The 12,384-nt window shown below is 46.6% G+C and overlaps 1 protein-coding gene across 1 annotated transcript; it reads right to left on the bottom strand.

Annotated features, from left to right (window-relative positions):
- Positions 1-8,919: 8,919 nt before the first annotated feature.
- LOC142485865 (histone H3) lies at positions 8,920-9,795 on the bottom strand. Its single transcript, XM_075584578.1, has one exon. The coding sequence runs from the start codon at positions 9,744-9,746 to the stop codon at positions 9,336-9,338; it is 411 nt and encodes a 136-aa protein (XP_075440693.1). The 5' UTR covers positions 9,747-9,795; the 3' UTR covers positions 8,920-9,335.
- Positions 9,796-12,384: the final 2,589 nt, after the last annotated feature.

The following is a 12,384-nucleotide window of genomic DNA, read 5'->3' as shown; positions in this document are numbered from 1 at the left end:
TGGGTAACAAACTGCACCCACAGCTACGGGGACATGCCTGGAAAGTGGAAAATAGGCGTCTGGAACCGTCTGGGAGTATAAGATAAAGTAAGATACTCGCCAGACGAGAAGGGAGGTTCCAGAAGATAGGTGGTACCGAGAGCCTGGGGTCCAGAGCCGGGAGGCAGGTCGGAATCCGCAAACCGAGGTGGAGGGGTCGGGGAGTCCAGGAGGTCAGGATACAAACCAAGGGTAGAAGACCAGAGCGGGTCCACAGCCAGGCCGGTTCGGTACGCAAGGGATCACTAAGGAGACAAAGAGACAGGAACTGAGGCAGGCACGACCGTGGTTAACACAGGTCAAACAAAGCTATGCTCAGCCAAAGAATGAATGGCTGAGCAAGGTATAAGTAGGAGGAAGGACCAATAGGGAGAGGGGGAGTAACAAGGGAGCGGTCCCAGGAAAGATAGGGATTGGTAGGGAGAAACTCACCACAGCTGTGCTAGATGTGCAGCTTTTGAGCGGTGCACGCACATCAGGCATGTGCGCCGCGCGGGAGAGGCGTGCGCAGCCTCAGCTGGGGGCGGGAACTCCCCCTGAGGGAGGACGTAAAAGTCCTCTGCCGTGCGCGCGTATGCGCGAGATCAGAAGCCGCCACGGGAAGCGGAGGAGAAGGGAGATCCCGCCCGCAGCGTCGAGAAGGCAGAGCTGGAGTGGGGGTGAGTAAAGTCACGGGGGGAGCCCCTTTAGAGAGAGGTGTTCCCCCGGACCTTACAATAAATAAACAAGAAACAACAACATAAACTATAAGCAACGGTGTATCTCTTAATATGCGGAACCAGGGGGGCCGGGGAACAAGGGGGAAGTCCAGAGGGGACCTGGACTATATGTGTTATTTGTATTACCGTATTTCCTCTTGTGTAAGCTGCCAGTGATTGTAAGACACACCATAGATTTGACACTTGCAATCAAGGAACATTATTTCTCACTTACCAGGTTTCAGGAGAGGTCCCAGGTCAGCGGACGATGAAGCGGGTTGCCTTGACAGGACAGGTCCCACATCTGCAGAGGATTGAAGTAAAGACTGTCAGCAGTAGGTGAAGACCATCACGGCATGATAAAATGTTTGTGTTGATGTGTAGTTACCACATCCCTATCCCCACTTTATACAGTTTTCCACTTCCAGACATCAGTGATTAGCTCTTTTCTGGAAGGGTTAAACAAAGAAAAAATCCTATACATTGGGCACAATAAGCCTGGCAAAGGTGGCCATTGCACACGGTATTGGGGTAGTCAGCCGTGCTTTGCTTCCACTCCCACTGGGGAGCTGCGAGCTTCAGATCTGTATCACCCTGCTCCACTAAGCCTTCTCCCATTGCTACTGAGAGGTCGTTGGGCAGAGCCTGGCTCTCTCAATCTCCCTTTGGAGGGTTATATACTACAAATACCGCCGATCCACTCCCAGCCTCTCACTGGAAATGCTCACCTAGTCCCGGTGGCATTCTCCTGGGAGCTCTCACACTGTCCCCTGGCCATGCCTTCCGGCCGGCAGGTTTCCCGGGCACGGTCAAACGCTGATGCCTCCCGGGATGCCTTCAACCCACAGAACATTTGCACTAGACAGGCTCTGGTGTGAGCAACCCCTTAATGCCCCATAAGCAGGATCTCCTTAGCTCCCTATAAACACTGTTCCCTACCCACCCAGTGACACAATAGCTGGCCCCTCTCTGCCCATAGCTGGCACAGTACAAAAAACACATAAGGTCTGGGGGACTGAACAGACAGACTCAGCCAACTGAGGTCTCATGCCCTCCATATCGGGGGACCACTCACTGAGCTCTGGCCGTTCACCCTCCGTCACACTGTCAGAAGATTTGAAAAAGGTGGGGGGGGGGGGGGGTTGGTATTCAAGTAATTATGGACACAGGTTTTGCTTGGTTGGGCTTTGTCTGGTCTTACCTGCCTTGTCTCTTCACAGATCATGACACTCTTTGGCACCAAAAGCTGGGGAACAAGAAACACTGTGTCTGGCAGCAGCACCAAAGGCACCTCCGCCTGGACAACTACCCAACATTTGCACCCTGTGAAAGCAGTCAAATAGCATCCTCTGGCAGCTCCACCCGCATCCCCGTTCCTGGGATTGGATGCTCTGGACTAACCATATCAGGTTGCTCAAGAGGTGCTGTAGTGTTGGGGTCCCCCAGTCCAAACGCCTGCCGATTACCTGGGACCCATGGATGCAAAACTGTTCTTCTATGGACTGCATAGTCCTCCAGCCTGATGGCTGCACACAGCCGTAGGGATCGCTGACTGGGTCCTCCGCTGGAACCGCACAACTGCTTGTGGTTCTTTTGCTGGGGCTAGCCTCTCATAGTCGGTAAGCCCTGTTGTTTGGGGACTTTGCCCCAGATTGGGGATACTTGATTGGGATGTGTTGGGGTACTCATCCGCAGATGGTTTAACTGGTCTCCCCGGGAGCACTGGCCCTCATGGGCATCCTCTGCCGTCTTTGCTAAAGCATCTTCGGCACCCGGCTGACCCACATGGCTTGGTGACTTGCAGAGAGTCAACAATTTGGGGTGCTCTCCTAACCGGCATAGTAGCAGGGGTCAGTACCCACTTTTCTTGCTGTGTACTTGGGGGCACACCGTCGTCCGTCATCTTGGCGTCCAGAAGTCAAAGCACCTGTGTGGCACATTCCTAAGCCAGCAAGGTTGCTCTCATGGAGACAGATTCACCGGCAATGTCTCGGTCAATCTCTCGTTCAGCCCCTCTGGCTCATGGCTGACTCAACCTCGGCTCGACTCATGTAGAGTCAGCTTCTGGAAGTACTTGGCTTGCCAGCACTAGGGTTGCCAAGTGTCTTGTCCAAAAATACTGGACACAATGGTGAAAAATGTGGTGTGTGGGGAGGTATGTTATTTATAAATTATCAGACCCCAGGGAGGTACTGGGGCCTCATTTCGGGGTCTGGGATAGGGCAGGAGAAGGTCTGACAAGGTCTCTCAGTATTTAGGTTAACTGTAGGTGATGGTCTGCCATTGCGCCTTGACCCAACATGGCAAACAGAGCCTCACAATTATACACCATAGTTGGAATGGCAACTGGGGAAAGCCCTGGAGGGTTGAGGTCCGCCTCTGAGATAGTCTTCAGGGTCTCGGTCTCCGGGTGCTTAGCCCCACAAATAGTGGCCACAACCACTACCACATCAGCGTCCCGCCTGCTACACTGAGCTTCCCTGCCTTGCTTCTCCAAGGACATCAGGTAGGATCCGGCTCTCCAGAACTCCCAGCGATGGGCTACAGAAAGTGAATGCCGCCGTCCCACTGAACAGCCTTGTGCTGAAAGGGCTTACCTAGCCCCGCTGGTGGTCTAAGTGGAGCCTTCGCACTGTCACCTGGCTTGCCTACTTGCTGGCAGACATCCCAGGCACGGCCGAATGCCGATAACTCCAGTGATGACTTTAGGACAAAAAGAACATATATTTTTGATAAAGTGCCTTTCTGGCTGCAGTTTTAAATGTACAGGCAGGATGAGGCTTTTTCTACTTGCCTTTGCAATGCAACCAGTAACCACATGTTTTACACCGATGAGCTGGGGGCACTTCCTTCTGCAAACTTCAGAGACTCCCTGTTAGGGCAATGCCTATGGATCTAGGGAAGTGTTGCAAATGAAAGTACCAGAGCCACAAAGTGTGAATTAGCCGGGATGCTCGCTGACCAGGAGATCCTGTTAGTCATCTGGGCTAGTTCACACCTTTGGTCCAACTCCTAGCCTGGGAGAAGCCAGGTAAAAAGGGGAGCACTCATATGGTAGGCAGCCCAGGTGTCAGAGTTGCACAGGCGCTGTATCAACTGGAAATCCCTGTAGTGCCCATCTGCAAACTGGGGGCAAGATGGAGATTGGTGGGATGGAGGTTCCCACGAAGGGGATTGGGCGGGTATGTTATAGATATGCTAGCCAACCCTATATACATGCTCCCTAAGCTATCCCCGTTGTATTTCGTCTCTCTTTTACAATGTGAACAAATTTCCACTTTGCTTCTACAAGCGGATAAGAGCAGCAGCAACGATTCCCTAACGCAACAAGTTAATTACATCAGAACCAAGGACATAACTCTTCTTCAGGATTCCGTTAGTGCTGGGGGTTATCTAACGAACCCCAATGGACCAGAAAGAACTTTGCAATATTCACAGACTTATTGGGCTGGCAATTTACGCCCCTTGCAAAAGGACAGCATTTTAAAAGACAATATTCTGGTGCTTTGTTTTACTTCTGGACATTCTATCCCATTCTCTTCCTCAGTAAGTGTTTTGTCAAGTATATTCTAAGGTTGTCGTGTGTCTGTCTATTAAGGAAATAAATGTCAGTTTATTTTGCTCAACTTGTGTGCTCAATCTATTTCCCTAAATATAAAATTGTTGATACGTTCTGTCCATCGTGACAGTGGCCACACGGCCACAGTTGGAATAGCGTTTCCTTTCCCTTACTCCAGTGCTGGCGGTCAAAAGTCCTAAGGTAGCTGACCCTCCCCAGGCCACCAAACCAGGGGGGAAGAAGTCAAAAACCCAGGGTGTTGAAGTAGAGCCGATGGAGGTTGCCCACGAGGGCCAGTGCTCCTTGTGTAACTGGCTGGGCCACCTGCGTGTTAACTGCCCAAACTACCCCTATCCAGTGTAAGAAGGTATGTCCCATAATACCTCTCTTTCCCACATAGTGTATCTATTATGTAAGTCCCTATTATGTTCAGAGCAGTAACAGGTTAATCTATGAGCCAGTGACCCCCCAGTGAAGGAAGTAAGGTGGTGACTCATGGCCTGTGTAAGCCTATCCAAGATGGGCACAGTCCATGAGCCCGCCCCTTGCAGAGACTTCCAAGTGGGAGTATCTGTAACCCGTAGCTCACTACAAACGAGGCGTGACCGTGGGGCTGAGGTAGGGATTTGTATAGAACGCCAACCACAACAACAAGGGCACATCTACAGAATAGGACAGTCGTACAGGCCGGATCAGGGTAACAGAAGACAGGGTAAGTGAGGTACTTGTGAATCTTGGAGTATAGAGCAGCGGATTGTTGGGGTAAGTAGCCAGGGTCAGGGTTGTAGAGCGTAGAGTAGTCGTGGAGCCAAGCAAGGGTCAGTGCAGGAGAGAGTGGCGTCGCCGTGGTTCCAAATCCAGGGTCAGTGCAGGAGAGCATCACAGAATAGTAGTTGCCAAAGCCAAGGTCAGTGCAGGAGAGCATCACAGAGTAGTATCCATGCAGGGTCAGGCAGCAGGGTTCAGGCAGACAGGAACTAGGTGATGAGTGCAGCGTCACACAAACAGAGGTTATGCTCGGCAATGACTGGGAGCTCTGAGAGCATATTTATAGGACCTCCCACCAATGGGAGGCAACCAGGAAGCAGACGTGCGGTACAGGATAGGCTGCTGGATCATGCAGGTGTGTCCTATTACACAGCCAATAGCTACCGCGTCAGAATTTGTGCATGCCCCCCGCAAAACCCGTAGGTGACCTGGTTACGCGCTGTCATTGTGCGCCACGACACCCGCACCACCATGAGGGCGGAAACCAGAGGCGAGACCCATGGAGATAGAAGAGGGGCGCAACTGCGCCGCAAAACAGCAATATCAGGACAGGGCCGGGTACCAGAAGCAGGACCCGCTGAGGTAGAGGCGGAGTGAGGGGCGTAACCGCGCTGCATAGGGGTGATGCCAGGACAGGGGCGGGTCAGAGGGGCGGAGACCGCAGACCACAGGGAAGACCGTGTACCATGCATGCGCGCTGCGCATCAAGACAGGAGGAGCAAGAACGCGCTCCATGCCCAGAGACCGAAGGGGACTGCACAGAACCCGCGCACCGTGCGTAAGTTCCACCCCAGTTTGCCACTCTTGAGTGTTATGGTAGTCCAATGGGCAAGTGAGGGTTAAAGGGGCAGGAGCAGCAGAACGGTGAATCCTCACAGTATCACATTTAGTCAGTCTTGTGCTCGGAGGAGAAGAAAGCACAAGGGCTGTCATTGTTCCCCATCGGGGGAAAGCATGCCCACCCCAGGCTCAGGCCTGGGGACCATTAAGGCTCATGGTGAAAAAAAATAGTGAGCAGGAAAGGGCTAGAAATAAGGTCCGGGGTCCGGCTTTCACTGGGCTAGAGCCAATTGTTTCCCGCAGACCTGGTGGCGCCTTCCCAGCGGGATATTTGGGGCTGACCGGGGGGACCTATTGCAGGGTTGGTCTTGAGCACTTAAGCTGATCCCCTTCCCCCATTTGTGCAGCAGGGCGAGCGCTCATCCTGTGTTTGGCGGCAACGTCACAATACATGTTGTGATTGGTCAAGGGCCCCTGCTCCATGTTAAGGATATCCAGCAGGGGCTATGTAAGGAGTGAGGCCGGTGTAGGGAACCAGACAACCTATGGAGGCGATCGGAGACGCGCTGGCAGGCTTTTAAAAAGTGCTTTGTGTTAAAGAGCATACACAAGCACTGATCTCAGCTGAGAAGCGCCAGAGAAGCCCGGTCAGCGGAGCAAGTGGGAATTTTACGGAGACACAGCTGAGAGACGCCAGGCTTTACCTTATTATGTGAGGCTGGCTACCCCAACCGTCACGTGTATGTTGTGTGTTTTCTGGCTTGCCAGAATAAACTTTTGTTTATTCAACTAGTGTGTCATTCAGGAGAAGGAGTGGCTCAGTGAGTAAACACTGAGTAAAACACACTGGCATTGAGAGTGAGTTTGAAGCCTGGTTCAACTCCTAGTGTCAACTACTTGTGACCTTGGGCAAGTCATTTTATCTCCCTGTGTCTCTGGCTCCAACAAAATAGATTGTAAGCTCCACGGGGCAGGGACTGTGTCTGCAAAATGTCCCTGTAAAGTGCTACATAAAACTAGCAGCGCTATACAAGAACGTACTATTATTTTTATTATTATTATTATTTTCTGGTGATAGTGATCCTGATGTAAAGATGTTAAAAGTTCTGGTCTCTGGTGACAATGGTCACAAAACATGTCAGTTCCTATACATAGTGCTAATAGTGACATTACATAGTTATGTAACACACAGGGTGATTAATAACCTAATCTTCCATTAATATCACATACACATTTTTTTTGTAACCCACAGATAAACATATTTTTAACACTTCCCAATTGTATTATAAAGCTTAAACAAAATAGTTGTTTGATTATTACATTATTAAAATATATTTACTGTCATTCACATGATGTGTATGTTACTATGATTGTTTTTAGAAAACATAATGTTACATACATATCATTATAAACTATTCATTTGCAGAACAGATGGAATACAAAACTTTTCGAATCTCCCATTTAATAACCAATATTCATAACTGACAATGGAATAATACAGAGCTTAGTACCGGGGAAATGGAACAACATGAAATAGCAATGTACACTGCACAGGAATTATTGTGCTACTTGTACATATATAGTGAATCCCGAGACCATGTTTATATATTTATATGCACATTATTTTAAACTGATACTGTAGAATAATGTGTCCGTAGTGTCACTGTATGAGGATGGAGGTTGCACATTTAGTCTGAGCAAAGTAAAAGTGACAGAAATAGACAGATATGAATGAAATCTGGCAAATCCCGGGCTACAGAGCCGAACTTTCACCCATTATTCCTAATTGTGTTTGTACTTTCCCAGCAGAAAAATGATACAGCAGTGAAGAGAATATAATTCCTTATAAATTGCATGCAAGAAGGGGGGATGTTAATAATAATTAGGGGATAAAATGCACTTTTCTTGCAGCCTCAGAAACACAAAGTCAGAGCAGTGTTTGTGATCCGGGAGGATGAGAGTCAGGGGCGGGGCTTAGTGATTATACCCAATGAAAGAGAAGCTCACTCCGATAACTAACCAATCACAGAGCAGCAGGCTCTCTATATAAGTCCCGGCAGGTCCCCGCCCCCAGTATAACTTTCTGTCAGTGTGTTGGGATATTTTACCTGCAGCTGCAATGGCCGAGACCGCTCCTGCTCCTCCTCCTCCAGCTGAAAGCGCCGCCAAGAAGAAGCAGCCGAAGAAAGCGGCCGGAGCCTCGAAAAGCCGCCCAGCAAAGTCCGGTCCCAGCGTGTCCGACCTGATAGTGACAGCTGTGTCCGCCTCTAAGGAGCGCAGCGGGGTCTCCCTGTCCGCTCTGAAGAAGGCTCTGGCTGCAGGAGGCTACGATGTGGAGAAGAATAACAGCCGCCTGAAGCTGGCTCTCAAGGGCTTGGTGAGCAAGGAAACCCTGATCCAGCTGAAAGGGAGCGGAGCCTCCGGATCGTTCAAGCTGAATAAGAAGCAGCTGGAGAGCAAGGAGAAGGCGGCCAAGAAAAAGGATGTGGGGAAACCCAAGAACCCAGTGGCAAAGAAACCCGCCAAGTCCCCCAAGAAACCCAAAAAGGCTCCGGCGGGAGTGAAGAAAAGGTCAAGAAACCGGCGGCCGCCAAGAAGCCAGCAAAAAGCCCAAAGAAGTCTAAAGCTGCCAAGCCCAGGAAGGCTGTGAAGAGCCCGGCGGCTAAAAAGGCTGCGAAGCCAAAAGCTGCTAAGAGTCCAGCTAAGGCCAAGGCAGCAAAGCCCAAGAGGGCGGCAGCTCCTAAGAAGTGAGACCGAGAACTTCAGCCTCTTACAAACACAAAGGCTCTTTTAAGAGCCACCACAACCCCACATAGAGAGCTGTGCACATAATGTGTAACTGGGAATGTTTCTCCAACTTATCCCATGCAGGGGTTTGTGTTACACTGCCAGAGCACAAGTGTATATGAATAGATACTGCGAGCACTGTAAGGTGCATGTGTAAGTTTGTAGTCCCTAACCTATTTCACGAATAAATGTTTCTCAGACAAACTGACATATTAGGTGACATTATGGTTTTGTTTGTGTCTACATAATATTCACATACACGATTTATATAAAATTAAAAAAGTGTAGTTTACATCAGAAAAACGTATTTATCACCATGTTATTAAAAAAAGTGTTTACATCACATTGAAAGCATCAAGCACATGCTATTCCATAACACTTCAGTTTGATCACCAGTGGCACATGGGAGGGGGGACATTTACATGTTTGTCTTTACGTGCAGCCATATACAGCATGAAATGGTGACTATGCATGCAAGTCTATATATCACATGACAAAGAATACACAAATATTGAAGGTGCGTTTATCTATATTGTCACACATCAAGTACATATGTTGGTACAAGGATAACACACTTCTTTAATTCTCTATATTGAGATCAGTATCCGTGTGTTAATATTGATCAGGCAATTTCTTTGAAAATGTGGTGGCTCTTAAAAGAGCCTTTGTTTTTCGGGTGTAAACGAAGTCAGGGTGCAGCCGGCCTAAGCTCTCTCCCCTCTGATCCTGCGGGCCAGCTGGATGTCCTTGGGCATGATGGTGACCCTCTTGGCGTGGATAGCGCACAGGTTGGTGTCCTCGAAGAGCCCCACCAGATAAGCCTCGCTGGCCTCCTGCAGAGCCATGACAGCCGAGCTCTGGAAGCGCAGGTCAGTCTTGAAGTCCTGGGCGATCTCCCGGACCAGGCGCTGGAAGGGCAGCTTGCGGATTAGCAGCTCGGTGGACTTCTGGTAGCGGCGGATCTCCCTGAGAGCCACAGTACCGGGCCGGTACCGGTGAGGCTTCTTCACTCCGCCGGTGGCCGGTGCGCTCTTTCTGGCAGCCTTGGTCGCTAGCTGCTTACGGGGAGCCTTCCCTCCGGTGGATTTCCGGGCGGTCTGCTTGGTCCGGGCCATCCTGTGCTGCTGTGTCAGTGCGCGTCTCCGGTCAGGAACTAATAAAGAAAAAAAACGCTGCAGCTGCGTATTTATGGATGCAGGTCGCTGTGATTGGCTGCTTTGGTCCCGCCCTTCGCTCTGATTGGTTCTGTGAAAGCCGTTGCGATGTTCAAAAATCCCGCCTCAGACCGATATCGTCCTAATAAAGTTATTATTTATTTAGTGCTTGTAAGTGGGACAATTAAAAAGATTTAATGTGATAACATTAGTGTTTGCACAGATACAGCACAGAGCTCTCTGACATGGAACATGTACTTATACCAAGTATTCAAATGATCTTTAATCGGTGAAATGTAATATGAGGGGTTTTCTTTCCCAGATCATTGCTTCAATGGGACTTTCTTGGTTCCTCTTCTTCTAATGTTCACATTGTGTTATTATTATAAACCCGAACACAGAGACACAAAGAAGCGGAACCGCGCGGCTCGTTTCCTTAATGCCTGCAGTTCCCAGAGCACCACACGGTGGCAGTGCTGCGCTATAAATGGGGCTTCCCTCAATGTCTTCTCGCTGTCACTGCTCTGTGTGATCTGATCAGCTCCTAACCGGGCTCTTTGGCTTCCCTCTAATGCTCCAGTCACAGTAGTTTGCTTTTAATTAAAATACCAAGTCTGTATATGTGTATACACAATGTGTTATAGTTTAAGCACAAATTAAATATTCCATAATGTATTGTGTATTTTCTAAATAAAGATGAACATCTGATGTTAGAGTAATATAACTAGACTGAACAGGGGCCTGTATTTAAAGATATCTATTAAACGTATCCTCATTCCTTATTTATTGAACTATATCACTGCATATGAAATATTAAAATTACCAATGTAAATACACACTATCTAATACATTTAAACAGAAGCTGAACTATATCAAGACTTGTTTTTTATTTTTCAGATACAATATTAGCATGTAAGATGACTATTTAATTATGCATTAATTGTTGCTGTGTTTTTGCATCTTTTTTCCAATGCTTGTCAAACTATTTCACCATTTAGGCAGATCTGGATAAGGATATATTTCCATTGTTTCAATATGTTTTTTTTATTATTAATTAATGCATCTTCTCATACTGTTCATTCTTTTTTAAACTATAGATTTCTTATGTATCCTGAATAAGTCAGTTAGTTATTTGTAACTACAAATTGAAGAGATATTTTCCCCAAAGCTGCACTCAATATCCCATTCTTAATAAGCCTTCACTTTTAATACCTGTCACACTATTACTATGAACAAACATTACACATGAACCTACCAATCATTACTTTAAGTGGTGAAGAGAAAAACAGTTGTTTTTTTCCAATAGTTCACCTCCTCTAATTAATATATTATCTATAACGTATCCAATGCTGTTTTGTTCTTTTATTATTTATAGATAAAATGCATTACATATGCATTGGAATCAATACATTCAATACTCTAATTTTTTGGAGACCATATTTTTTTTCCCCACAGAAATAAGTAAAATAAAATTAATACGTTGTTTGTGACAACCTCAGTGAATTAAATCTAACATATAATAATAATAATAATAATAATAATAATAATAATAATAATAATAATAATAATAACAACAATAACATTATTATTATTATTATTATTATTATTATTATTATTATTATTATTATTATTATTATTATTATTATGTGCCTAAACCAACATGGTGATTACTTTTACCTAAACAGGTGCTCAAGCGACCACGTTAATAACACTAGTGTGATCATTTTCTATGCAAATAACTACTTAGTGCTCAAATGTGTCACAATCTCCACTAACCAATCCTACTAAGTAACTATCTCCTATACAATTGCTATCATTAGCTACTCTTACAAACTAGTGTAACAGTGATATATGTTGCAACCAATCTACAATAATAATCTCAGGGGGAAGGTATCTCTCTAAATTGAAAACATTCAGTGTTTGATTCAATGTATCAATCTGCATACCTTTCTACTCTCCTCTGTAGAGGAAATATTGTATATAGTATATTGTCTGTAACCTGGCATATCACCATTATCTTGTGTTATACCATGTTTCCACTGCAGCTATGGATTCTGGGAAATAAACACACATATATGCATACAGTGTCACCTTTAACTTAATATCCATATTAACATGATCTCCTATAAGCATAGTTCTGCCTTATTATACTGAATTTTTTTGCACAGCTTGCTACATATCGTCTAACTTCTATCATGTTTAAAATATAGTTTATATTTCTAAAACATATGTTAGTATGTCTTTGAATATCTGTAATCTAAACAGCTGTTAGATTGTTTTGTGAAATGTAAATGAAGGGAGAGAATGAAAAGCCTGAAAAGCTCCAGCCTCATTGTATTGTATGGGGGCTATGCACTAAGCTCAATGGGTTTGTGTTCTAATGTTAAAAAATAGCATGTCCGTTAAAAAGTGAGGCCGGGGACGCGTTTCACTAAGGCCTTGAGCCCATTTTTTAACGTATGTGCTCAAAACACCCACAGCGTACGTGTTGCTTTTATTTCCCCTGCTAGCATTCTTAAACTTCCCATACGCTAGCTGATAGAAAAAAAAGCTGCATGTAACATTTGCATGGTGATATGCCATCTCCATGCAAGGCTGT

Source organism: Ascaphus truei, unplaced genomic scaffold, assembly GCF_040206685.1.
Source record: "Ascaphus truei isolate aAscTru1 unplaced genomic scaffold, aAscTru1.hap1 HAP1_SCAFFOLD_662, whole genome shotgun sequence".
NCBI lineage: Eukaryota > Metazoa > Chordata > Amphibia > Anura > Ascaphidae > Ascaphus > Ascaphus truei.
This window is presented reverse-complemented; position numbering and strand designations above follow the sequence as displayed.